General features: G+C 38.4%; 1 protein-coding gene across 4 annotated transcripts; it reads right to left on the bottom strand.

Annotated features, from left to right (window-relative positions):
* Positions 1-1,151: 1,151 nt before the first annotated feature.
* Positions 1,152-26,809, bottom strand: clocka (clock circadian regulator a). 4 transcript variants are annotated; one of them, XM_028027236.1, is made up of 22 exons: positions 26,646-26,809; positions 15,410-15,602; positions 15,227-15,318; positions 13,992-14,051; positions 11,775-11,923; positions 11,605-11,696; positions 11,416-11,505; positions 11,188-11,308; positions 10,986-11,099; positions 10,773-10,891; positions 10,064-10,146; positions 8,462-8,568; positions 8,224-8,371; positions 7,025-7,100; positions 6,795-6,936; positions 6,613-6,713; positions 6,398-6,496; positions 5,487-5,642; positions 5,142-5,357; positions 4,161-4,348; positions 3,818-4,067; positions 1,152-2,589 (listed from the first exon to the last, which is right to left on the bottom strand). In XM_028027236.1, exons 3-22 carry the CDS (start codon positions 15,244-15,246, stop codon positions 2,422-2,424), a joined length of 2,499 nt encoding a protein of 832 aa, XP_027883037.1. In that variant the 5' UTR covers positions 15,247-15,318; positions 15,410-15,602; positions 26,646-26,809; the 3' UTR covers positions 1,152-2,421. The 4 variants fall into 4 exon arrangements, with proteins under 4 accessions (XP_027883037.1, XP_027883040.1, XP_027883038.1 ...); XM_028027239.1 differs by having other exon boundaries at positions 3,890-4,067; XM_028027237.1 differs by having other exon boundaries at positions 2,422-2,589; positions 6,398-6,493.
* Between the last annotated feature and the right edge of the window lie 996 nt (positions 26,810-27,805).

The following is a 27,805-nucleotide window of genomic DNA, read 5'->3' as shown; positions in this document are numbered from 1 at the left end:
TCAGTGCCTTGAAAAATACTCCTGCCCTTTTGTCACATCGCAATCACAAATCTGAATCTCTATTGTCGGGATTTGATGTGATGGACCCCGAACTAAGTAATCATTCGACCCGAACACGTACACAGTTCTATGATGTCTACAAAAAACAAAACTGAAAAGTGTGGCATGCATTTGTATTTTATCTTTCAACTGTTGCTTTTTGGAAAGCTCGTCCTGCTAGGAAAACACAGACAAGCAGTACATTTGTCTTCTTTTAGTAACGCATCCTGATAAACATAAATGAACTATAAAGCAACACTTTGTAAAACGGGTGTGAACTTCTGAGCTCAACTCCACTGAACCGAGCTAGATGTTCACAGCCAACATCGGTGTCTGACCTCACGCATACAGTTGTTGAAGAATGGTCAAAACTAAGTCCTACAGTAGGAAAATAGCTCTTACTTATGTTCAAATCTGTGTAAAGTTGAACCAGCAAAATTACTTTTGGCATTTTAACCTATGCAGTAGGACTTCAGGAGATGCTCTGTGGCTCCAAGTGAAATGTTGGGAGAGGTTAAGCACTCTGTAGCCACTTGCCTCCGCATGGCAGAAGAGGCCGCAGAGCCGTGAGTTTCACACCATCTGCTAGTGAATAAGATCAGATGGTGAGGAGGCTGCCGGGATCAGGCCAACACAGTCAGAGCGATTCCGGGAACCCAGGAGGAGTCAGCGAGGGAGTTTGATCCGTCCCTGCAGCGTGAGTCGAGTCCTCATGTCTTCTCCGGCCTGATGACGACTCGCACCGAGCTGAACGTGTTCCAAACGCTGGCCACACTGCCAACGAAACCACGATATCCTGGGGAAAAGACACCGATGCCAACAATAAAGCAGAAGTGGGTCTTTGTGTTTGTTGTGTAAAGAAAAAAATTTGACAGTTGGGTGGGTGGAGGAGCAACGTGGATAAAGTTAAAATGCTTGGCTGCCTCCGGAAAACTGCAGCGCAAAAAGGACGGGGGCAAGTTAGAGGTTAAGCACATAAATGGATAATTTGTGATTTTTATGTTCTGGTGAGTGTTTCCGTGTGTGTGCCTACGCAAGTTTCAAATCCGTTCCGACCCAAAATGTTGAGGCTAATGTTGCATGGTCGGAAAAGTCATGTCTCACACCAGCTGTTAAAAGAAATGTTGGCTTTATTTTCTTTGAAGGCCTGATTTTTGACAGGAATGATGTAAATCTGACAGATAGATCAAGAATTGTCGGATTGAATTTCCATTTAAAATCGGATCCGTCCATTTCTCCACAGAGCAGCTGCCTGCTGAAATGAAACATCCCCACGGTATTTTAAAAAAATAATGAACAAAGATCACAAGGCAGATTTCCCTTTTAGATATTCTCTCTCTCTCTCTCTCTCTATATATATATATATATATATATATATTGTTTTTTATAGATATATAGACTTTTTAAGAAATGTAGAACAGAACATGTTGAAGAATTACACAGCCCGAGATGGGAGATTGAAAGATCTTCAGAAAACAGGCGAGACAAATAAATAAAGATATGAATGAGGACAAATCTCACTGCTGCTTTCATTTAGCTTCATTGTGGTAGTAGGTAGTTTCCATTTCATGAGCAACATCTCACAAATTTGCAGTCTTCACTGTTTGGATGTTTAACACAACATTATTAAAAGAAAAGAAAAAAACAGACAGAAATGTGACTCAGGCGGTTGAAGTAAACTGTGTGGAAAATAAAGGTCAAAGATTGAAAACAAAAAAAATTTAAAAAACAGAAACAAAATCCAAACAGCATCGGCATCGTCTGCTATGCAGACGCACAAACGTCCCCGCGGGAGAGAGCAAGTTGGGAAACATCAGCCACTGAGCATGTAAGAGCATTTTTTTGTCTTAGACTTCCTGGGGGGAAAAAAACCAGTATATTCAAAGCTGCAAAAAACAACTATGCATTTCATGCACCATATAAAATATTAGGTCTTTCTTTTTCTGTATATTTACATTATATATTACACAATATTCTGTACAGTTAAACTGCCATCTACACCACATTCATAAAAATATTTTCTGACCCATAATTATTTTTATACAGAAAAACAAAAAGAGCAACAAAAAAAAAAAAAAAATACAATATATCCAAACTGCCTGATCTGTTTCAAGATGCCGACGGTAAAATCTTTAACTCCAGTTAGTCGCAGCGAGTCCAGTCCTGGTTCTCCGCTGAACTCATCCCATTTGGAGGTTTTTCTTCTTTGTTGTTGTTTATTTTTATTTTTTTTTACAAGCAGAAGAGATCCTTGTGAGAAGCCAGGCTGCATTGTCAGTCTCTTCTCTGCTTCAGAGGCAGGACCTTCGTCTGTGTTTTCTGCAGAACTTAAAATGACACTTGTGTCAAAAGTCTTAGTTTGGCTGATCTTGCGTCAGTCAGCTACTGAGGCTGAGTGGACGGGCGGTCAGACAGACTGTCTGACCGGTGAGCAGCCAGCTGATGCTGCTGCTGTTGCGCTGCGGCAGAGAAGGTGCTGTGCTGCTGCAGAGGGAACGCCGCCTGGAGGATTAGCTGGGTCGACTGATTTCCATGAAGGAGCCGAGGAGCCTGGAGCGCAACATTTAGATCAGTAAGACAGAGGAAACGTTTTGTCAATATTTAATACAAGAAACAAAATCATTCTTACACCTTAAAGAATGACGGTGTTAAGAATGTTCCTAAACTTCAAAATATTGAAGTTTAAAACTTAAAATGGCTCTCATACACACAGACATTAATATGATTCTGTATAGAATTTTACGTACATTTATGGACATTAATGTTACATTCAATTTGAGTTTTTTATCAAAGTACTGCTTCTTTTACAGAATAGAGAAACTATGAAGCATACAATTTCCAAAATATTGAAGTTTAGGGAAGTTTACAACCCTAAAATTTAATGTTTTGGCTTTTCTTTTTCTTACAAAGAGAAAGTAGCAAATGATAGTGAAATTTTACATTTTATTTAAACTTTCTAAAAGTGCGGTGTTTATCAGTCCCCTTTATTCTGATACCCCTAATCATAATCCAATGCAGCCAATTGCCTTCAGAAGTCACGTAATTAGCAAAAACAATTCACCAACTGAACCATATTTAAATTTTACAAGTTGAAATATCTGTAATATCTCAACTTGTAAAATATTACTACCTACACACACACACACACACACACACACGTGTATAAATAAATTGGGCAAAACATCAATTTTATTGATTAATCAAATTTTCTTCGCTTAATCAATTTTTTTTGTTTTTGGAGATTGAATCTGGACTTTTTTTTATAACAATACACAACTTTTGTTTCCATAGTTCATAGTGATGTCGGCACGCCTACGGCCGCCATCTTGTTTGACAAGCATGTTTTACAGGTTTGACTTATTTGAACTCTGGTCAACTCACAGGAGGAATGATTGAAGTAAAGCCAATTTATGAAAATATTTTCTCTCATTTGTGATGTCTTTTTTTTAATAAGACATTATATAACAACAATTAAAATCTGAAATCAAATTAGGTATAAAAAAAATCTTAATCTGTTAAAATAAAAATTATGAACTGCTTTCTGTTGGTATGTCATATAAAATCCCAAATAAAATAAGCTGAAGTGAATCAGTATGTAACTGAAACAAGACTAAATGTGAACAACATTCTGGGGGTATGAATAGTTCGTCTCAATTTCTGAGATAATTTAAAACAGAAATATAGGTGCAGCCCTTTGCTAATGTCATCCAAGCTGAAATGTGAAATTAGCCGCTGAAAGTGAAGCTGCCAGTGATTCCAGTGGTGTTGCAGTGTGTACCTGCAGAAACTGCGGCTGCTGCGCGGCCAGAGAAGCCTGACCTGCCTGCAGCGCTGAAACCTGGTTCTGCACCTGAATCTGCTGCTGCTGCTCCTGCTGCTGAGAAATGCTGATGGTCTGAGTCTGGCCCTGCTGGGGAGCAAAGGCCGTCACCACCTGACCCATGAACATGGATGTGGGGACCATGACCGCCCCCATTGGGATCTGTCCTGTGACCAGCTTAGTCAGCAGCTGAGGAGCTGTAGGAAACCTGTGAGGTGAGAAAACAGGGTCAGAATGTCTCTCCTTGGCTGTCACCACAGCAACTAGACACGATCGTGACGACTGAGCTCTGAAGAAGCACCTTATCTGAGCAGAACGATCCTGCGCAAATGTTGCCACGGCAGTGTTGCTGGGTCCGGTATTTTGCGCCAGGCTTGTGGAAATCTGAACCATGTTAGCTGGACTCTGCTGTGGTATCATCATAGTGTTGTAGAGGGAGCCGGAGAGATGATTCTGTTGAGGCTGCAGAGTTAGTGTTGAGCGCTGAGACTGGGGGGGAAGTAATGAGGTAGAAATAAGTTGATGGAAAATTCTTCAACAGAGAGAACAACAGGATATCTGCAAATTTAAGACTTTTTAAACCTTTTTTAACGCCAACTTAAAATGTATTTAAGACCAATTAGAAAATGTATAAATATGGGGATTTCTGAATAACTTGCTGCATTACAATCAAGCAAAAACTGTGAACCCAGCTCTGTGCATCTCGCACTACATGTAGCTCTCCACAGCTTTAACCCCCATAGTGCCTAGCTTAAAAGCTTTTTTGCACCTATTCTCGTATGGGGTGGCAGCCGAAGTCAGCCAGGGTCAAAAACAAACATCATCCAGCCAACTGCTGATAAGTTTGCATTTACCCATGACAGAGGCAAACAAAGCTAGCTACCCCTGCTAGCTAGTTAGCAAAGAAAAAAACAAAGAGCCTTGGTGGCTAGCCAGTAAAGCTATTCAGCTAAGGCTAGCTAACTGGTAAGGGTACATTAGCAGCTAGTTACAGGTAGCCTCAAAAGCCTCCTGTCACAGAAATTGCAATGAAGATGTTTTCATGCAACTAAAACTTTTGCCTGACAGAAAATTCCTGTTCTGACTAAATTTAAGACCTGCAACTAAAGAATTGAATACTAATTTGCATTTTTTAAAAAACTAATTTAAGAAATGTTAAGACTATTTGCATTTTAGACATACACATTTAAAACTAAGGATGTGCAGACACCTTGAATCCTTAATAAATGAGAGCTTATGGTTGACACACATTTAATCATTAAAATATTTTAGTGTGTCTGACCTGTGACATCACTGTGCTCTGGTCCCTCAGAACTGTTTGCTGCTGGGACTGGGTTTGGGTTTGAACCGCCTGCTGCTGTTGCATGTTGTTCTGTAGAGCTGCTGGAAGGACCACCTGGCCTTGCATGCTCATTGTCGCCCCCTGCTGGCCAGCAGTGCCATGAGGCGTATGAGCTGAGCTGAGGTTCAGTCCTTCATCCCCTTTCTGTTGGAACATCTGACAAAAACATTTCAAATTCACACACAAAGTAAAAATAAAGTGAAACAATAATTCCATACATCCCAACAGAAACGGAAACAATAACGTCGTATTTAATATAACTTGAAAGCAGCAGCTGAGCAACACCTGCAGACTCTGCCCGTGGACCCTCTCCAGCTCCACCTGGATCTGCCGCAGCTCATCCAGTTGCCGCTGAATGTTGTCCTCGATCGTCCTGGTCTTCTTCTCCAGCTGCTCCTTCAGGTGCTGCATGGCTTCCAGCTGGTTGGAGTACTGCACCGACTGTCAGAGAGAAAACCCACGTAAATACGGTATAGAGACCACACTGCTAACTGTCCACTGGGGACGCAGGAAGTTTGTGGTCACATATCAAATATCATGACTTGGAAGAAATTTGATTTCATAATATGATGCCTTGAATTTGGGCCTCTGTCTCTTTAAGAAAGTCGTGCTCTTTCTGAAACTCCACCTTCAGGAAGTCATCACTACATGGCTCCTCCGTTAACCCTTTAATGTTTTTACCAGCGTTGCTCAGAGAAGATGCTGGTATAATGAGCCCAGCAGATGTGCAGTTCCACCCGATGTTTGCTAATTGCTGCTGGGCTAGTCTGAAGGAGCCGGGTGGGGCAAGCAGGAGGGAAGAGCTGCTCTGTGAGGTCGGAGCTTAAGAGCAGCGCCTCGAAGGCGGAGCTAGGTCCACTCTGGCGTTTTGCACAGCTGAATGTTGCCATGGGAGATTAAAGGATTTCTCAAACAGAATCAGAATCCATGTATGTTTTTTGACAAGGGATTAACATTGTAAATGTTAATGATGTAAATATCAAAAAAGTAATTTTTACATAACACTGCCCCTTTCTAATCTTAACAAAGTCCTACCATGAGTATTAAGACTTTTTCAAGGCACTAAGTCATATAATTCACATACTTTTCATTGGCAACAAATTGTAATGTGAGAAGCTGACAGAGCGCTGATGGACCAGAAGGAATATTCATCAGATAAACAGCAGGGTGCGCTCAAGTTCTGTGAAGTTTCTTACTTGGTTGTTTTGAAGCTGTTGCTGAGGCAGCTGTTGAGACTGCTGTGAAGTCATGGAAGGCACCCCGTTCTGGCCCGTGTTCTGGGAGCTCATCGACTGCTGGAGAAACAACCCGAGACAATTGGAAAAGATAAAAGTCTTGGCAATCAGGTCAGAGTAAGGTCAAGCTAACAGCAAACCCATACACCAAAGTGTTGACTATCTTTCCTGCTGACCTGACTGCTGACTGATGATCTCCGCTGCGATGTCATTTCCACGGCAGAGACAGACTGTCGGCCTGGTGTACTTCTGTCTCCCTGCATCTTCATCTGTGAAGCTGAGGAAGAAATATGACCAGATTAAAACCGAAAACGACCCTCATGGGTATCTTCATCGATGATAAAAAAAAAAAGCTTACAGGCCGGGTCAGAGACGGCAGTGTGGGAGGATTTGTGCGAGCTGCGCGATGAGGCCGACGGGGTCCGGCTGTGGTTAAAACGCTCCAGAGCTTCTTTCAGGCTGGAGGCGTTGAGCTGCGATTCGGAGCCTGAATCCTGGGACTGGCGAGCCAAGGCGTCACCAGAGGTTAAATACTCAACTTTTATTATTTAAAGAATAATGAAGAAACACGTCGAGCAAACGTCTCACCTTGTCAGCTGCGACCTCGGGGGGGCAGTCTTCGATTCCGAGCTCTCGCCGTTGTTCTGCTCGTACTTCAGCGTAGCTGCAGAGGAGAGGCGCTGGATGAAATCCATATGTAGGTTGAACCATGAAGGTATTCATAAATGCTCAATTTGTTCAGTTCTTGCAACGTTACAACCACAAATTGTATTGTTTTATTTGACAAATCAAAACAAAATAGGGAATTATTGTGGAGGGGAAAGAAAAAGGATGCATATCATCTTTTTTCCATCCCAAATAAAAATCTGAAAAGTTGTTATTTGGGCTCATTGTTCTGCTGGAATATTGTTTAACAAAAAGTACAAGTTCCATTTGCAGATTATTTCGCTTTTAGCAAGACATTTTTCCCATGTTGTCAGTGAAATTATCTGCCAGTGGAACTAGAACTTTCCCATCAGTATTAAGGAATTATTGACCTAAAATAAGCTCCTACATCTTGTTAAAAGGTTATTTGTAAGTTAGTTTTGTTTTATTACTAATATATTTGAAACTAGACCAAAAATATTTTTGACTGTGTGGTTTTAGATTTAATCTGTGGGTTTTTATAAAGTGTCATTTAACATTATTTGTTGTGACTGGGAGCAACAAATAATGTTATTATTTTATTAAAATTACAATTTTCTCATTGTTGAGATTTTCCAATGTAATTATTCTTTCTTAGTTAAATAAACAATGAAGAAAAAAAAGGACATACCCATTTTCAAATTTGGTGATTTTTGAGGATAAATAGCACAACATTTTATTTCTGTGGATCAGTTAAAATGTTACAATTTTCCAAATTCAAAAACACATTATTAATCTCAGAGGGAAATTAATTGTTGTCGTAACTCATTAATTTAGATTCTTCAAAGAGTTACTGTAGATGGTGATGGCTGTTGGCAGGAGAGATCTCCTGCAGCAGTCTGTACCGCACTGAATCTGACAAAGCCTCTAACTGAAGATGCTCTGCCTTCCCAAGACAGTCTAGTGACGAGGCTTAATTAACTTTATAAGTAAAAATACTTTTAAAACCATTCCACTTGACAATTAGGGACACAATACACAGTAAATTCCTGATTATAATTTCACAAAACAGGATAAAGGTTGAGCTGCGCTACTCTTGCAAGTCACCATAACAAGCATATTAATGCATATATATAAACCATTACGCACTGACACATATATACCTGACAACAGTGTGTGTGCAGACGATAAACTCAGGCCTGGAGTTCCACTGATGGTATGTGATGTAGTAATGGGTTTGCAGCCAAATCCACTGCTGCCCTTTGGTGAGGAACCTGTAGTAGCACGACTTGCCTTTCCCATATTGCATCACTAAGCGGAAACAAAGAGATGAAATTTGTTCTCTGAGATGACAGGAAGTGATCAGGATACTTCAGTGATTGGATGCAGTGGAGCGCTTACAGTGTTCGTGGCATTTGGCCAGTGTCTCCAGGTCGTCTACATGGTAGTAGTCGTAACCTGAAGTACCCAGGACTTCGAATGGGAGGTACCCGATGATGGGCGGGGCTCTGGGCAAACCAACGCAGCAGAAGTGTTAGTGGGAATTTAACCTAAATACAGCAAAACTAAACACTCGGTCCAACAACTCACTATTGTCAGCTAGAGGTCATTATTCACAGATTATTCACCAACAAAAGTTTGTGGAAACTGAGGTACACTAGAGAGTGTTGCATTTCATTTTGGTCTTCAAGAAGCTGTGAAATTATTCAAAACTAACTTAAGGTTTTACAAGAACACACAACAGATCAGGGGGCTGTCATTATTTGCTAAACAAAGAAGCCCAAATGGAGAAAATTAAGGTGTAGTGAACCTTTTGACAGGTCTAACAGCAAACAAACGAGTAATAAATTCCCTATAATGAGATATCACAAATCCACCGTTCCTCCTAAGTGTAAGGACATCCATTTTAAACGTTTATCCTTCAAATCATTTTACTCATTTATTTCACATAGACCAAGGCAACGTGTGTAAAACAGAAAACGAGTTTAGCGGAAAACTAAATTGAATACTGTAGCTTGATTTAAACTCAAATGTTGAGCTGTAGAGTCATCAATAGTGAGGTAGAACTGGGTAAACATCACTTTGCTGCAATATGTATTTCTAACTCAACTTCTATAACTAGGTTGACTTAACATTTATTTATGTATTTTGTAAATAATTTCTTCCTCCTTTGACAGTTGATACTACAAACAACTATGTGAAAATTTTATCTCAGCTTTAATCTTTCACATAGCATGAGGTATATGGTCAATTTTCACTGCAGCCTGTATTATTATTTTTTTTTAATTTACTTCAAATAAACTTTAAAACATTACTGCATGTTTGCCATTTGCACAATTCTGATGCGCAAAAGTTGGCTTTAGTTGGTTCAAAAAGCATCTTTCAACCACATTATTGGGTCAAGACAAACATAGATGCTTTCGAGCAGCAAACTGCCAAAAACCCTCTACAAAAGTGTCCATACTTACTGATCATCATTTCATCAAGTGCATTCAATGAGAAGCACCTGGCTGTATGGAGTTTTCCCCACAGGGCTCCTATATTTTATCTCTAAACTGAATGAATGATGAGAGTGTGGGATCTGTTATGTGTTCTTGTACATTGGAGGACAGATTTAAATAATGTTAGCAGCTTTCAAAAACAGGATCTTCTTTATTTTTGGGAAACAGACCAAGAGGAGTCAGCATGAGGTCACAGCCTGAATTGTGAGCAGTTGCGGTGAGGCTTTTGTGCATCATCGGCGCTGCGTGAATCACTCGGGGAAAATACTCATGACTGATTGCAGATCAGGCTGTCCCTGCTGTTCTTTTACAGATTTAATTGCATTCTCTGGAAACACAACATGTGCATTGTATATATAAAAAGATGGAGGCCAAAGTTTGTAAGCAGGGGTGTAAAAGTACCTCATGCATGTGATAAACAATGACAAAAACAAACAAAAAAAACTAGGTTAAAATTAGTTAGAACATACTTTTTTTTTTAAAAAAGTTTAGATATTTATACCTGTGGTCCAAGAAGAGAAATTTCCACTCTAAGCTATGCCTGGAGGTGAATTCCTCATTAGGCTCCTCAACAGTGCACATCTCCTGTTAGAGTGAAGAATATATTAATGCATTTAGAGCCTTTCATAAGCACAACTAGGTCAGAAAATATCCCAGTTTTAAAGTACATTTATGGTGGAAATAATAATAAAAATACACCCATGCTGTGTTTCCATCACATCAAAATAGACAGGAGGTAAAAAATAAATAATAAAAAGATAGACAAGTTGTGAAAGGAGATTTCAAAACATTGTTAAACAACTGATGTGCAACCCTTTAAAAACAGTGGTCTTTATTACTCGGCTATAAAAGCAGAACTCCAGCTGTAAAAACTGTTGTTACCACAACAAGAAATCATTTTAAAAGTCTGAATAATTGTAGTTTTTCAAACGTCGTTTAAAAAAATTGAAGAAAGCCTTTAAAAAATGTACGAGCTTGTTGTAATTTTAACAAGAGAGGAATGAGCATAAACTAAAAAGACATAAGCAAAGCTGCAGTAAAGCATCGGTTTTCCTGCGTGGCAGATGCTAAACCGTTCCCTACAGAAATGCTCAATAAAATCACACACGTCAAACCGGTGTTTCTCAGACTTCTTCTTCTGGATTTCCCTGCAGTGACTAAAGCAGTAATCTGAATGTGGGTCAAGCAGAAGAAACAGCAACAATCCTCACCTTGAGGAACTGCGGTTTGGCCAGCCTTACAGTCGCAATCAGGCACACTCTGTCCTCAAACGTAGAGTGAAGCGATCGCTGGATCACCCCGTCATAACCGTTTCTGTTACAGTTAGGCACTGTTTACAAAAGGAGGAAAAGTTCAAAGAAAAGAAAAATTAAATTGGAAGAAAAACAAAAACACAGAAAATGACTGTGAGCAACGCGTTTTACCATTATTGAGAGATTTGAAGTTTCCTATGAATTTGACAAATTCATACACGGGGGGCTCCTTGGGATCAATTGTCCCTCGAAGCATATGGCAACAGAACTCAAGCTGATTCTTTGCTGGGGAAAAAAAACAACAACAATACTTTAAGCACAACACTTTTCCAAGTTAAATAAAGAATACTGAAAGCTAAATCTGCAAGCTTACTTTTCAGATACTCTGGCGTTAGAGTCTCTCCCTCTGTGACATGTGAGGACAGAGCTTTGTACACGTCAGAGTGCTCCCCCGAGGGCAGAAAGTTTAAAAGGTTCTGATCCACAAGATCAGACTGAAACACACAACATGAGACTTTCTAAAAATGTGTGACGAAGCAATCGAGTGTGATCAAGTGAACAGCTAAAAAGCTATTTGAATGTCGAAACAGGCGAAACTCACTGGTAAGTGTTCGAGAAGAGACGTCACGTTCTCCGAAACGTAGATTATGTTCCCGTCGGTCATTATGGCGAGGAAAAACCCATCCAAGGCCTTGAGGATAAAGTGTTTCTTTATTTAACAAATGCCTTTTTTATTGAAAGGAAAGTTGAACAAGTAGGGGAAAAAAGAGAAAAAACAAATCAGCTTCACCTCCAGCATCAGCTGAGTGAACTCTTCATTACTAAGAAACGGAGGCTTCCAGTCTTGTCTGATCTCTGTTGATTCTGACTGAGCAGCAATTTCTGTTCAGGAGACAAAAACCATGAAACTTAGCGCCAGACTCAACCGTTTTATTTTTTCTTCCCCTCACCGTTTCTCACCTTTGTGTTTGTGCAGGAAGTCGATGCTTTTCTGCAAAATAGTGGACTTGTCCATCTTGCGGGTGTTTCCTGGCAACATGGTGCCCAGCTCCTTAATGAGGACATTGAACTGGTCTCTGCGCTTCTTCTCGGACTTGTTACGGGACTCACTGTTGGATTAGGAGCGAGACGATTCATTTGGATTCATTTGACTGCTGTTTAGAATAAAAGTCAACTCTGGTTACATAGTTGTGATCTGTACGCTATACTAAATAACTGTGTGTCTAAGATGATTTATCATAAAATCCCAGTTCAAAAAAATAGAAGTCACACTCCTACATTGTTCATTTGCATAGACCTAAACGCTTATTAAAAAAGATAATCTGTTTTAGTCTTTCAGAGAGCTAATCTCTCCTTAACAGCACTGATCTTGATTCAGTTTTGCCACGTAACTGTCAAAGAGATTTTTTCTCAACTTGAAGGATTTTTTAAAATGTAAAAACACAAAAGCTACGTTGTGTGTTCAGACAAGATGATATTTAACATCAGAAGAAGCATGAGTGTTTTGGTGAGAGTGACAAAATGAACTCCCTAACAACTACTACTAAAAATATTTTTCTTTGAAGCTATACTGACAACTGGTGAATTTGGTCACAACTATCACCATAAAAATGTTTTATTCTGTTACTCATATGTAGCAAAGATAGGTGTGGGCTATACCACTATTTCCGTGGTGTCATTTTTTTTTAAAACTAAAATATTTTTACACAAGCAAAACTGTTTCAGACAATACCCTTCCAGTATTTAGTATGCTGATGTATTTATGAAATGTCAATCATGTTCGAGACAGGTTGGCAAAATTGGCAAAACACTTCATGTTTATTGTTCTCTGTACTTGACTATGTTTCTCTTCTTTAACAGATATGCTTTTAAGTACAAAATTATGATGGCAATTTTATTGTTAAAATTAATTAATTAATTTAAAAAAAGGGTGACCCCTCTCCACAGCCACTCCAACAGAAGGCTGAGGCAACTATAATGAGTCCAGGGTTTCCCCCAGAAAACTTGCTAAGCTCGATTGTGGGGACGCCAAGGCGGTCCACCGTGCTTTTGTATTAAAAAATTTTAAGTTCTTCAGGATCTGGTCTAAATGGACAAACTATGTGAAATCAGTAATTCCTGTGGACTAAATATGTCAATCACATGCAAATACTGTTGTGCAGTATATTGTACCCTGGCTTAGGATTATGGCAAAATTATGCTCTTGATTGTGTTTTCTTTCTCATAACATAAGAAGAATTAGATCTGGCCCTCCTTTACCCCCCACTCGCTCTTGTGTTATGGTTGTTTGGTTACTGTTAAAAAAAAAAAAAAACCTGGATTGGCTTATGCTATTCCTTCTTATATTTCCACTGTGTTGGAAGTTGAATTGTACAATGTAATTGTAACTTGCCTTTCCAAATAAAAGATTAAATTAAAAAAAAAAAAAAAAAAAAAATTTTAAGTTCATAGGACATGTAAAATATTGCTGGGTAATTATGTTATTAGAAGACATGCACTAACGCGTCGGCCAACCAAGGAACACATACAACAACTTTATCAGCACAGACACAGAGCCACACGCAGGGCAGCGTGTCAGGAGGTAGACGCACATGTCGCACATAATTCTTTGTTCACAAAGATATATCATCCTCACTGCACAGTGCACGCTCAACGTGCACCTCTATAAGCACAGCTATCAGTTATATTAGCAGTTCTCATTGAGCTAAGCAGAGCTAATGCGGTGGTTTTTAGACTTGACTCATATCTTGATGAAGAATTATCCAAAAAACCCAAGTCCTCAAAGGGTGTTGATAGAAATGTTTATACATGTGTGCCTGTGTCCAGTTTGAGTGAAAGAAGGTGCGCATGATCCGTGCCAAGGTAAACTTCAGAGACCAAATGACGGCAGCATGATAGGTGCCCAATGCGCTGAGGCGCCAGTGGTGTGATTGGTTCGCTTCCTGCCCTGTTCAATGCATCAACTATAAACCCATCTTTCAGGAACGATTCTACCAGTGAATTGCTCAGCACAGCACAGAGGCATGCAGTCCGGCTTATTAAAAAAAAAAAAACATTAAAAAAAACAACAAAAAAGCAACAACGCTTAGCCTGCCAGGGGAGTGGGCAAGTATAGCCTGGCGGCCCACCAGGCTTATAATACACTGGGGGAAACCCTGGTGTGATAGAGGTTATTACCGTTTAGCTTTGTCCTTTTCATCTTCTTCCATTAACCCATCAAAAATGCTGCTGTCATCTCTAAACAGAGGACAACAAAACAGCACTATTTACAAACAACAGGAACCTACATAACAAGAAGGGGCGCACCGATTGAGGTTTTCCGGTCGATCTCCGACCTTTGAAAAGCCAGACCTGCCAATTTTTTTGTCAGAAAAGTTACTAAATATAACAACAAAGTTTCTAAGTTGGTAACAGTGTGGAGACTTTTTTTTTAACCGTTCACGGACAGACGTGACCTGCTGGGCGGGTTTGTGAGTCAGCTGTCTCTCATGGTAGAGTTACAGGGGACAGTGGCTGACTTTCAGACCTCGGCTAAGATGTATAAGATCGGTGGACGATCAGCAGAGCTCCCAAAATTAAGGAAGTCTGGGCCAATTTATCGACAGACCAATTTATCGGTGCACCCCCTTTAAATAAGGCTTTTAAATTTCAGTGGAGGCACGACAACGCAAAAGTGTCCTCATTAATAAGATTTTAGTTTTCCAATGTAGATATAGCATAAATGAACATGTCTGAGAATTACACGCATTAATGACAAAAAATACGTAAGTAGAAAAAAATACTCATCTTCACAAGACAGGTGACGATGAGAGTTTATGAACGAAATGTTTAGATTCAAATACTGACTTTTTTTTTTTTTTTTACTAAGAACGAGAAGAGAGCTACACAGCACAAAGTCGATACAAGCCACCCACAAGCCTTCAGGACAAAAAAATGTTTCGTAAAATGAATCAGTTCAGTAATCATTCAACACAGATAAACACCTTAAGTCACAATAAAGTATTTTGATGACACAAAAAGCATTGGGATCTCAGCATGGGTTAGGAGGCAACTATCTGTACTCCAACACCAGCCGGTGTAAAATATATATATATAATCAACAGGGAAATAAAATATTTTTTGAAGAAACTGATGTGTTTTCATCTGTCCAAGTTGGCACAGTTTGAAACTGCAGCACTGCAGACATCTAGAGCTTTAGCCTCTCCCCTCCCTTGCCGACGATACCGCATTGATGATTCAATATAATGCGCAGCTCTAACTTTTACTAAGTGCTAACTTGTTCCTTCCTATTCCTTTTTTTCCCTTATTCAGATCATGATAAGGAATTTTAAAAACCAGTTTGTGACCCTACAGTGTACCATGTCTGGACTGCTCATTAGAAAAGAAGCAAACGTTTAGAATATCCATCTCACCGGTTAATGCTTGAGGTCATTTTGTAACCTGTTCAGGGTTGCAGAGTCGGCGTGTAGTCTTTTAATCGTGAGGTAGACATTTGTGAATGAACCTTTAAAATAAAATGAGAGAGAAATAACCTTCAACACCAAAACCACTAGCAAATATAGCACAGTCTTGGCGAAGCAGAATCCTATCCTCACCAAAAATAAAGCCAGTCGTGTGAGAGGAAAGTGTGTCTGGACGAGTGAAGGGTCTCGGTGGGTGGGCTGCAGCAGCGGTTGATGTTGGACTTGAGTCTTGGAGGAGAGCTGAAAGTTGGTAAAAGGTCTTCACTCAGATGAGTTTCTGGTCTCCTTTGGATGCAAGTGTTGTACATGGCAGCAACATCTGTTTCTATGAGACAAAAAAAGAACAACAGAGGATCAGGTGTGAGCTTCAAGACACCTCAGCCGGCCATGGCGACAATCTACCTGCCCTGATACATTACAGTGGAATGCGATGACTGGAAGAAATATACACACTTTATGAACAGTTTCGCAATAAAATGAATTCTGAAAGCGAGCTGAATGATTTGAGACCTTGATTAAATCAAGTGTAGGCTACAGCAATACATCTTCACTCGATTTATTCCCGAAGATTAATGTATTTTTTCTGTAACGCAGCAGCAATCAGTAATGTTGGGTTTGTAACATTACTGATTTACAGAGGCAGTAACAAATAAAATTCCACTGGCTGACATGGTACTTCCTCATATTTGTTAATAGATATTGTAAAGTAATATGAGAATGGAATGGCTACCATGAAAGCCAGCAAAAACTACACCATCAAGCAAAAAGATATATTTATATATAAACAATCCAAGTGTCCATAGAGGAAGAGATTTTTTGAGGCATAAAGTTGATGAAGGTTTCTATTTGATTAAAAATGCCACTCATTTGGTCAGCAATTATTTAAAGTGTTTGATTGCTGTAATGTCAGTAAAGAGTTTTCTGCTGATTATTATAGATATGCAAATGCTTAACATGACATTTGTTTTATTCAAGTGTAAAGAGAAATATGCAAAATATAATTTTTTAATTGTTTAATCATTTTTCAAAAGATGCCTGTCATTTCCTATGAAAAACATAATTCTCTATTGAACCAAACATAATCCTAAATCTAAATCATACAGAGATATTAATAATTTTTTGAATTAACTGTATAAAATAGCAATCTATTGCAATTCTTCTATAGAAGCAGAAGATGTGACGTTAGTGCTTAAAAGTTGGTGGAAAACAGAGAAGTTTATCAAGAGTGAAGCCATGAGTTTATGGAGGCCATACATGACACAGAAATAAAAACATGTATGACTCATACATAAACCAGGCTGCTGGCCATTAAGTTACTCAATGTTTGTATCTGCAGAGCAATGTTTTAATAGCAGGAGCTAATTCTGTCCATGACTCATGAGGAGGCAGTGGATAAAAGAAATGATTTTTAATAACTATGCATTAGTGAGCTGCAGAAGAGTCCCAACAATCCGCCTTTGAACCATTTTAGCTTTAAAAAACCCCTCAAATTTATTCTCACAGTGTTCAACATTTTTTTAATTATAAAATGTTTTTGTTCAGGAATCAGCAAGTGTACGTAAACACAAAGGAAAATAGTAATGAGCAAAAGAGGGGAAAAAACATCTGTATTTTGTGGTATTTATGATGAAACTGTGATATGTGTCACAATAAGTTATACCAACTGATTAGTCAAATAATTTACACATTTTTATCCCCATTCTAATAAATTTTGATTGGCTGAATTAATAAATGGTCATAAAATTTAGTGTCTACAGTACGTTCTATCTTGCTTTAGTAGAAACTGAAATGTTTGATTTCATGCAGTAGTTCATAAAACCAAAAAACGTTTCACTCCCTTACAGATTTCTGCCGTTTTTTCTTTATTGTTGTCATGCTTGAATGTTTCAAATCAACAGGTTTCAATAACGGATGATGATAAAGTAAATACAAAAATATGTTTTCAAATTTCATTCATTAAGGTGAAAAAAAGCCATCTGAACCATACCTGAAGATCTATTTGCCCCCTAAACCTAATAACGCTATGCAGTAATTCGGCCATATTGGAAGATTTTCCAGTATGAAAGGTGTGTTTGAAGATATTTTACAACATCTGAATTGGATTTAAGTCCAGACTTAGACTATAGTAGTCCACTCCAAAACTTAAATTTGTTATTTAAGTAACTCAGAGGTTTACTGTACTTTGAGTAACCCAAAGATGTCAATGATTTTGTTTTTCTACTGATTTTCCTTTTTTTTTTTTTTTTTTTGATATTTCAACCATTATAGAGGTTCTATTGAAATTACTTATTATATATTATATGTTTAAGTCAGCCTTCCCTTGTCACTTTTTGTGACAAGGGAAGGCTTGTCCCTTCCCTTGTCACAAGGGAAGGGACAAGGAGATCGCATGAGTCTTATCTTAGATAACTGTTTGTCAACACAAATGGCCGACTACACATCAGTACAACTACTGTATAACAAGAAGTGAGGAGTGGTAGTAAAAGCTTTTTATAAACTTAGGTTCTTCTGACAAACAAAAGCAGGCAGCTTTTCGCTCTCAACAGAGTCAAGATCACTAGATCACAAGATTTTAGGGGAGGGGGACTCAGGAAAATACCACATGTGGGAAAATTATACAAAATCGGCATTATGAGATAAAATTAAGTGATGCAAGGAAAATGTTAAAACATTTTCACAGCAACATCTTCACTGCCAAGTAAGTGTTGTGCAACCGGTAGAGCGAGGCTTGTATAACCATGACGTCATCTGTGATTCACTGACCTGCTGGCCCATTGACCTACTTTCCTCCTCCTCTTCCTCCTCCGATCTAACTTAATTACAGCACCACAGGCAACACCTTCTACTTTTCAGCAAAATATAAATAAATCCCGGAATGCTGTCAACACGAAAGCCTTACAAGTGCAACACATTACCTTGCGAGTACCTCAGGCATTCTGCATCGCGTGCTGTCGTTAAAAACACATGACATACAAAGGACTTCCTGGTGCCTCGAAGCCTCACCAGGAACAGATGGTCAGGAAAGTGATTAAGATGTGCTGATTGATGACACATCGACAATCAAGGGATTCCAAGAAACAGAGAAAAATGTAAAGTATTCTTCACCCTGAAACACAGCGACTGGTTTATCTTTTTCTTTTTTTTTTGGTGCTTATAGAGCGACGTGGGATGCTTCAAGTGTGTTTGCGCATATGTGGGTGTGTGCAAGCCTGCTCCGATTTAGGGCAGCAGAGCTCTGAGGATATGAGTCACTGAAGTGGATCTATGGCGCCTCTCGTCACGCACCGCGCCACACCCAGCGCTAGGACGCCGGCGCCAGCAACCGTGCCAACGGGCAACACCACGGCAACCGAGTAAAAATACCCTGGATGAATGCCTCCGCAGCTGATACTCCCTCTGTCATGCCATGAAAATATGAACAGAACGCAGGGATCGCCACTCTCTGTTATCGACTTGAGTCACTAGATGTGAAACACTGGGACGCTGCAGTGGCTCACATCCTGCAAACACATGCTTCTGTTCGGACACGGAGCAAATCATTTTGCATTTTTAGAAGAAACAAATCATTTTTACCTATATTGTTACAAAGTGTTTTTCTCTGCAAGAGGGAGCGTGCATGAGTCAATGTTAATGGCGTAAATTATAAAGAAGCTATAACGCTAACAGATGAGAAATGTTTTCAAAATTCAAAACAGCTCTCTTCCAAAACGCCACATTACTTTCACTTTTGTTTGCAAATCAGTATTTGAGGGTTATTGAGATGTCTTTCATATGATTCCAATATTCAGAAAAAATATCTGTAATGCCAAAAGGTAACTTCGAAATCATTAAATAATTGTTAACGTGTATCCAAAATTAAACAGGACATAAAGGAATTCTATTTAAACCTTACTGGTAACATCTGATTGGATAAATCTTTATAATAACTTCACTTCAGTTTGTGGACTATCAGTGAACCCAGTTATAATAATGCTAATAATAATAATAATAATAAGAAGAAGAAGAAGAAGAAGAAAACAGTCCAGTATCTAAAACACAAAAACCCGACGTGCTGATAAACATCTTCCTCCAAACAGTTGTATTAGGCAATATCCTGGATAATTAATTGTACTCATAATCAGAAATCACAATTACGAAAACACTTCACTTAAACAGTACTTTACTAATGTGGTTATGTGACAATAAGTCCACAAATCACTATTTCAACCAGATAACTAAAGGTGTCATTCCCTCACTCTTTGAAAATAGATCCAACAATACTTTGATAACGCTAGTTTTTTTTTTTGCTTTTTGAGCAAACAAATCCACAACTTTATCCACTATCCTACTGAATTGTGACAATAGCCTACGTGTTAACACAGGGCAGCCAGCTGTGTTTACACTCACTGCACACACCTCCGCAAAATACAAGAGCAGGCTTTGTTTTTGCGTTTTGACTCAGCAACACACAGACAAGAACGGTCCACCAGCCAGCAGTGGTGGCTGGCGAACGCCCCTCGACGGCTGTTGGCTGCCCGTCTCCAAGGAGCGGGGCCTCCGCCAGGGGCCTTGTCCTGATCCCAAGTGGGTCAGTGGGGTTCAGAAAGATGACAGGCTCCAGGGAGGCGATAATGACTGTGGGTTGAGGACCACATGAGACTGTAATCAAAATAAAACTTATTTTTAACCACCAAGCTAAAGCAGACAAACACAGAAGGATCCCGACCAGAGAAGTAATCAGTACAGCATAAACACGAGGAGTTTTTTAAACAATAAACACCTTCGTCTTTATTTTCCCCGCGTGAATAGATATTCCTCTGTGGTTTCCCACAAAGCATGTAACAACATTTTATTAATCTCAGTGTATTAGCGTTCCAGGTCACGCTCGCACTCACCCATTTATTGACTGCAGCTCAAAGTAGGAGAACATGTAGTGTTACGCAGTGTTCCGTCTTAAAGTCAACATCATTCATACTTTAAATGATTTGTTACCGTCACTTTGGAAACTTTTTTTTTAAACATAAGGAAAAACAAAATTTAGATTTTTAAATTACAACTTTTAACAGAACTAGTCATTTATTTTCTAAACTTTGTATTGTATTGCTAATATTGTTACAGAGTTTCCCCCAGTGTATTATAAGCCTGGCGGGCCACCAGGCTTTACTTCTGCCCCCACCAGGGGACTTATTTGATTATTTATTTAAGTCTTTTTTTAAATCTTAGCATTTTTAAGACTTTATAGTTGGTGTTCAGGTGTTAATCTTCCAATCTTTCAATAACACATAATTATCAAGTGTTATTTTCACATTTCTTGTCAACTTTATAAAAACTTTAACTCTAAATCTATATAGTCAGAATGTAATTGTTTCCAGTAAAAAAAAGAGTTGGAATGCTTAACGATTCAAATTAATTTTTGCAACAATAATCAAAATCTATTTCATTTTAACCCAATTATTTAGCAGCTTGTTGACTCAGTGCATCTCTTAGGAAACGTTTGTTCCCATTAAAAACCATGAATAGAGACTCACCTTCCTAAAATAACGGCCCAATTAATTTTTACTTGTTTATTTTTTGCCTAAATAATTTTTAGCAAAAAATTACTTAGGCCATTATTTTTTAGAAACATGATGATACGCTGCCTGATTGGGTCTTACTTGTGCTATATCTACCCAGACTGCCAAGCCAGCACTATGTGCATCATTATCCTGCTCATGTAATATGCATACTTTGCAGTTTTGTGTGGCAAATTTCCACGTTGGTTGAATTTGTATTTCCTGCAGAACTTGTAGCCTGATATTAGATTCCCTAAAGGCTGTTGAGATTTCCTAAATCAGCATGTCCCATGACAGATAGAGTCTTAAATCTCAAAACAACAGAACAACTTGCTGTTGTCTGGTGAAATCAGCTAGCTCCTTCACCAACTCGAGGAAACTTCCATACAACAAACCTTTGAGACACACAAACTAAAACTGCAAAGAATAAAATGTGCAGGACAGAAATGACCAGCACCACCTGAAGTCTATTTGTTTTAGTAGCCTGACTGAAACTGTTTTTTTTTTAATAGCTTCTTATATATTTTGCACTTCCTACGACTTTATTTTAGAGACATCATCACTTATACTAAAACAGCCAACTTTAAATCTTCTTCACAAACACCAAACACTTATATGTACGGCTTAATAATAGCAGGTGGAAAAAATGACTAAGAAATTATTTTTGAGTTTTCAGCCAGCCGGTCACTGGCTAAGAAAGTCTTTTTTTTTTTTTTTTTACTTTTATTATTAAATTGGAAAATTCCAATTACAAACTAATTTCTCAGTACAAGACTAACATTTACTCATCAGTACAGAGATTATTGCTGTTGAAAGCAGCTCCTTCTTGAAGTTTTAGCTAGTAAGTAGAAGACCTCCCCGAACCATGCATTTTGTAAAAGGTAAGCAGGCAATCTGCTTACCTTTTACTTAGGAAGACTGAAGTAATTTCAACAAATCTCTTCTGATCAGGGACAGTTCAGCTCAAGTATTCAAACCACTTCATCTAACTGTAAGAGAAACACACTGTCCAAAGTCCTGACTTGAATTTGTAGGAGAATCTTATGAAGGAAGCTAAAGATTAGGGTGATGGCAAAGAGGCATTCCACCTTCAAAGACTTAAAAGGAAAAGATTAGATGTCATCAATACCAGAGGAAACGTGCAGAAAGCTTATCGAGAATTATAAAAAGCGCTTGATGTCAGTAGCAGTTTTCCCACTGATAATAAAAAGGATTTTTGACGTCCTTTTTTTTTCTTCCTAAAATTATATTTTTCAACACAGTGCATTTTATTTCTCATCAGAAAAACTTCTTGCCTGAAGGAAAATACCTTTAAACCTAAAGATTGACTCACACCCTGGCGAAAGGTGATTGTTGTTTACTATAAACACAAAAAGGCTGCGTCCTTCACCCTTCAAGTCTAATATTTGCCAGTTAGACAAGAAATCCTACAAATTAATGCAAATAAATAAATAAATAAATAAAGCTGCATGAACCTATCTGACCAATATGAGCAAAAGTAAGCAAAAGTGTGACTGGCCTTGGCACAGTCAGGGTGACATTTTGTGGGATGCACTATGAACATCTGAGGAATAATTTCTATTAAGTAAAGGGCCAAAAAATAAATAAAATGTCCGACAATCCGGCCTCTGGAAAAGTCTGTTTTTAAATTCATTGTTAGCAAAAATTCTGCTGACTTTTTCCTGCCATTTTATTAATATTTTGAATAAAGTTCAATGTAAAATCTCTGTTATCAGTGTCATGCCTCAGAGTTCAAGGTTAAGTTCACTTTGTTGGCTATTTGTGTTACAGCGATAACACAAAGAAAGCTCAGTGCATGGACTTTTGCTAAAACATTGTGTCATAAACTGCAGCTAATACTTTTTAAGTCTTTTTCGCTTCTGGCATTAAAACTTTATTCTAAAAAGCACTTTGCATTATTTCAGAAAGATATTGATTTATGATTGAGCTGTGAAACAGGTCATGTGACCCTGAAGCATAAATTATAAACTGTGACATACATTAAAGGTAGACATGTCACAATAAATGTTGCTGGATGACACATTTATTATTGTAATAAACAATAATATTGTTGTTTAAAGGTTATTTTCAAGTTATCTATTGATAATAATTCTAATAATGTATCTCAAAAACAAATAAACTTTAATTCTGTACAGAACACGTAATACTGTAACTGAAAGATATTGCCCTTCAAAATATGTATTAATCATCCGAAAGTAAATAATTATGCTCATTTTAATTTATTACGACAGGCTTACATTAAAGTCTTAAAAAAGTCTTCATCTGGACTTTATCAGAGGAAAGCAAAAACAATACTTGTCAACAGCTGAAACGGAGAGGTGATACTAGTTAAACACGATCGTCCACATTATTTCAGCATAATATGCGATCACACAACACCGATCCATTTTCCTGCTCCATTTCACGACCAAACATTTGGAGCTCTGGTGACTCAGTCAACATCAGTCTCTGATTCATATTCATCAATTTCGCGACGACAGATTGTGGAGCAAAAATAGAACACAATGAAACATGGATGAAGAGCAACTCTGTCACGCCGTTTGACGGATTGTAATTCAAACAGCTTAATTAGCTCAGGCTGAGGGTCTCTGGAAATAAACTCCTTCCACAACAGCACATCCTGCAAACAGCAGCATAATTCAGTGGGATTTTGTCTATTAGCCAACTCCTTCAATTCATGACAGAGTATTATAGTCAGTTTTATCAGTTTTATTCAACGGCCTGCTATATATACCAGAGCAGGGGTAGTGGTATTACTGAATCAGAACCAAAACATTTGGGTCATCTTGAGGCATTTGCAGTACAAACACAGAAGCATCTGATGTTATTCACACACACGTCTCTCTGAACTCCATTCAAAGCTAATCTGCTTCCAAACTTTGTAAGGAAACCTACTACGTCTGGTGGTTGGATGATAGGGCAGTGATTCATCCAGTGACCCGTCGTGTCTTTGAGTTAAAAAATGTTTAAAGTTGACAGGAAATTTGAAAATTTCACTTGATAATTATGTGCTATTGAAAGATTGGAAGATTAATACCCAAACACCAATAATAAAGTCTTAAAAAATGCAAACACTTTAAAAAGACTTAAGTAAATAAGCAATGCTTAGCCTGGTGGGGGCACAAGGAAAGCCTGGTGGCCCACCAGGCTTATAAAACACTGGGGGGAAACCCTGAATATTTATATTATTCCTTTAGGTGCTTAATCACTCCAGGGGCTCCTGTGACTTGAAATAAACTTTTACTATTGCAGCTTGTGTATTTTTAAACATTTTAAAACATTTTTAAAATGTGAAAAAGTAAAGTAATATTGAAACACAACAGTCCAAAAATAGTTTAATTAAGTGAAGTGTTTACTTGACAAGATACAGCAATCTGCTTAGTCAAAAAGGAAAGAGAAAATAAAATGACCTTTGCCCTCATTGCAGTAAGCTAGTTTCTACTAATAACTCCTCAGTGTCAAGATATATAAAAGTTTTTTTTTCAATTATCCATTGTTGGAAGTAATGGTCCAAACATATTTGTAATTTTATATTAAACTATACCACATTTTAAAGAAAATATGAACCCACTTTGTAAGAGTGAAACTGAAAAATTATCTACACTCCTAAAATCGTGTCAAAATTAGAAAGTTAAAAACACACTTCACACAACATGTCAGATTTAAATACAATTGTATTATTTAAATAATACAATTTAAATAATACAATTACATAATACAATTTAAACAGCTTCTTTTACCACTGGATTGCTGACATAGAAGCAAAAGAGACACCCCCCCTGTTTTCTTTGACAGAGAAGAAATAAGTGCTGACAAAGTTATTAAGCCAGACTTATGTCTTAGAGATTAAGAAGATTCCCTTACTTCTCAGAAAAAGGTCAGCCCGACAAAAAAAATCCCTTTTGTGTGACAAAGGGATCTCTCTGCAGCTAAAGTACTTGTCACGCTACAAATTCCTCTCAGAGTTTCAGGGCACACAAGACAGGAATGTCTAGAATGGTTAACTAAAGTCTAGCTGGCATATCTTATTCACAAACTCAACTTATAACAATATTATAAAGGTTAACACTTTATTTGAAAGTACTCTATATTAAAAGACAGTCATTTCTCTCTACTCCCATTTTATTTATTTATTTTTTTTGTTTAATCTGCGCTGGCCCAACATATACGCAAACTAAGCAGCTGCATTGAGGTTTGAAATGTTTTTATATCAGTGACACATCAGTGGTAATTAAAACAAGTCATGTGATCATTTTTTTAAACAACAATTTCTCTAAGTGGATAAGTATTTAAGGCGTCAACCTATTAGTGTGCTCCAGGCTGATAGCCTTCTTTTTTTCATTAGAGATTTTGATTTTAAGCTACTTTAACTTTTTTTTCTTTTAAGGGATATAACAAATAAAATATTTGTAAATATACAGTATGTGAAAGGCTCTCTGATGGAGGCTATAATTTTGAATCCAACAGAAAAAAAGGAGGAAATTGCAAGATTAACCACATTTATGGCTTAACCAGTGGTTCTCAATCTTGGTCCTCAGGAGCCACTGTTTTGTATGTTTCAGGTGTTTCCAAGCTGTCGCACACCTGACTTAAATGAATGGGGGATTAATAGGCTTCTGCAGCACTTCATAACATGTGAAGGTGGTAATGAAGTCATTTGAATCAGGTGTGTTAGAGCAAAAAGTGTCTAAAACATGAAGGACAATGGGACCTGAGGAACAGCATGGGGAACCTTTAATTGTCCTCAAAAAATAAATTAATGTACATTAACACGACTGATGCATTTAGAGACTAGTCGACGTTCTTGTTTTGATTCATTTGTTAAATAAGGTGATACAATTCTGATTTTTAGAATGGAAATAGAAATGGTGCACTTTCCAATAGATTCAAGCAATTAGTTTTCAGTTGTAAATGAAAGTAATTTTGCTCGACATATAAACTTTTAATATCGGTAATATGATGGGGATGTTGGTAACGTGGAGGTAATTGGTGGTAGTTCAAAGTCCCCTCCTGTTTGGGGCCCCAGATAGTTATGGGGGCCCCCATTCAATAGCAGAGGATCTTTAAAATCAAGCACCATAAAAGAAACAGCTGCGTTGACGGGTTAAATAGCCTTGGCGACCAAAGTAATGTGATCATTTACTATCTGTGGTAAAAAAAAAGCCTATGACTTTTAGGCGCAAAGAAAACAAAGCAGCTGTATATTAATTAACGTGGAGGGAAACGGGCATGCCTTTAAAAACCGAGTAAAATGTAAATATTAATATGAAACTGGACAACCGGTTATATAGTCGCAGAGCTAACTGAAGCCTGGTCTGCATGAAAGTTTCCGATAAAGGGGCACCAAATGTATCCGTCCATGCCCTGAAGCCGGCCGGCAAAACCGGGAAGAGACTGCTGGAAGGCTGCTGTCGCCGCCTAGCTTACCGGCTAACGACATTTAGCGCAACAAAACAATAGCTCCATGGTTTATAACACTGCGATAAATGGCACTCACAAGTAGATAATATTAAAGTAAAATAGTGAGAAAGCGGCGAGTAACTTTAACATGAAATATATATTGCCTGCATTGAACTCGTAGGCCAAAAGGCGCTGTGCCAGTTAACCCAGTTTTAGCCGCAGCTAGCTGGCTAACGCGCAGCATTAGATAAGAATGTGGGTCACCGGGCCTTCAGCCGGTCTCCGCTGCTAAACGGGAACAAGCTGGACTTTCTCTTTTTTAGTCCGCTCAAGCTCGTTAAAAGTGTACGTGGAGCCCGTCGATATAGATGCGGCGGTCCCCAGAGCAGCTTCGTTGATAAAACGGTGACACTTACCTCCGAGGAGTCCGGTCTTTCATCGGGATATTCCTGCACCCGGTGGCGCTGCTGGCGGCGGACTGCGCAGACTGAGGAGGCAGGCAGGCAGGCAGGCTGACTGACTGGAGCTGGAAGTGGAGCCAAAACGGCCTGCCGGCTGCCGCTGCTCTCCACGAAACACACACGCCTCTGCAAACACTGGTACACCGCACATGCACTCGTAATTACATAAAGGTGCTGACACCTTTATCATTAACATAAACTGATGTGTAAACATCAGTTGTAATTTCAGAGAGATTTTGAATGAAACCATTTGTAGACAATTAGAAATTATTTCGCTAATTTCTCTTTCTTGTTGTTTTTTTTAAATTTATTTATTACCTTTTCTCTTTATTTCCTCCTCTCTCCTCCTTTCTCATCGCCATTCACAGTGAAAGATTTCTGTAGCAGACAAAAATGCACAAAGTAGATATTTTTTATCATATTGCGTATCGATTCTGTTATTTCTGGATATATGCAAGCTTCTAATAATATATTTAACTTTAACAAAGTAGGTAAGTGTCTGTAGGTGTCTTGGCAATTAAGCTGTTGTATTTTTTGTTTCCCCATCTTCAGTGTGGCACCATCACCATGGCAACAGATAAACCGAGGAGAGTCGCAGTGCTCTGTTTGACCACATATTTAAGTGGATGGGGAATATGGCGCTATTTCTACACTTTTTTAGGTTTTAGAAACCAAAGGGAAAAAGATAAGCCAGTATAATTCATTTATTCCCCTTTATAACTTGTGAACTATTTCTTCTTAAAAGCTTCACCTTAAGTTTTTATTGTTAAGAGCTGGGGACGACGTGACTCTTTCCTTACTTAGAGTTGTTTTGTATGTAAAGATGTATTTTTAATAATACTTACACTTATAACAAGAATCTTGGAGAGAAAAAACAACTAACTGTTTAACTATGCTGCCGCCATCCTGACTCACGGTGGGTATGGTGTGTTCAGACAGGTGTCTGCAGAACAGTATTTCATAGCTAAAAAGTTCTATTTCAGTATCATGACAAGTTTCAGTAACATGTTTCCCACTTCTTTCTGTGTCCCTTGCATAGCTTTTGTGGCAAACCACAGAGGTGGTAAATTCTTTTGGCTATATTTCAGGTCAAGAATTTTGCTGCTTTCCCATAA

Source organism: Xiphophorus couchianus, chromosome 9 (genome assembly GCF_001444195.1).
Source record: "Xiphophorus couchianus chromosome 9, X_couchianus-1.0, whole genome shotgun sequence".
NCBI lineage: Eukaryota > Metazoa > Chordata > Actinopteri > Cyprinodontiformes > Poeciliidae > Xiphophorus > Xiphophorus couchianus.
This window is presented reverse-complemented; position numbering and strand designations above follow the sequence as displayed.

Coding starts and splice junctions, on each gene's coding strand:
- clocka (XM_028027236.1), bottom strand. CDS start 15,246: ATGACCTCAAGCATTAACCG. Junction 11,924..13,991: donor GAAAAGGACAAAGCTAAACG/GTAATAACCTCT, acceptor CTAATCCAACAG/TGAGTCCCGTAACAAGTCCG. Junction 2,590..3,817: donor AGCAGCCGCAGTTTCTGCAG/GTACACACTGCA, acceptor GTTGCGCTCCAG/GCTCCTCGGCTCCTTCATGG.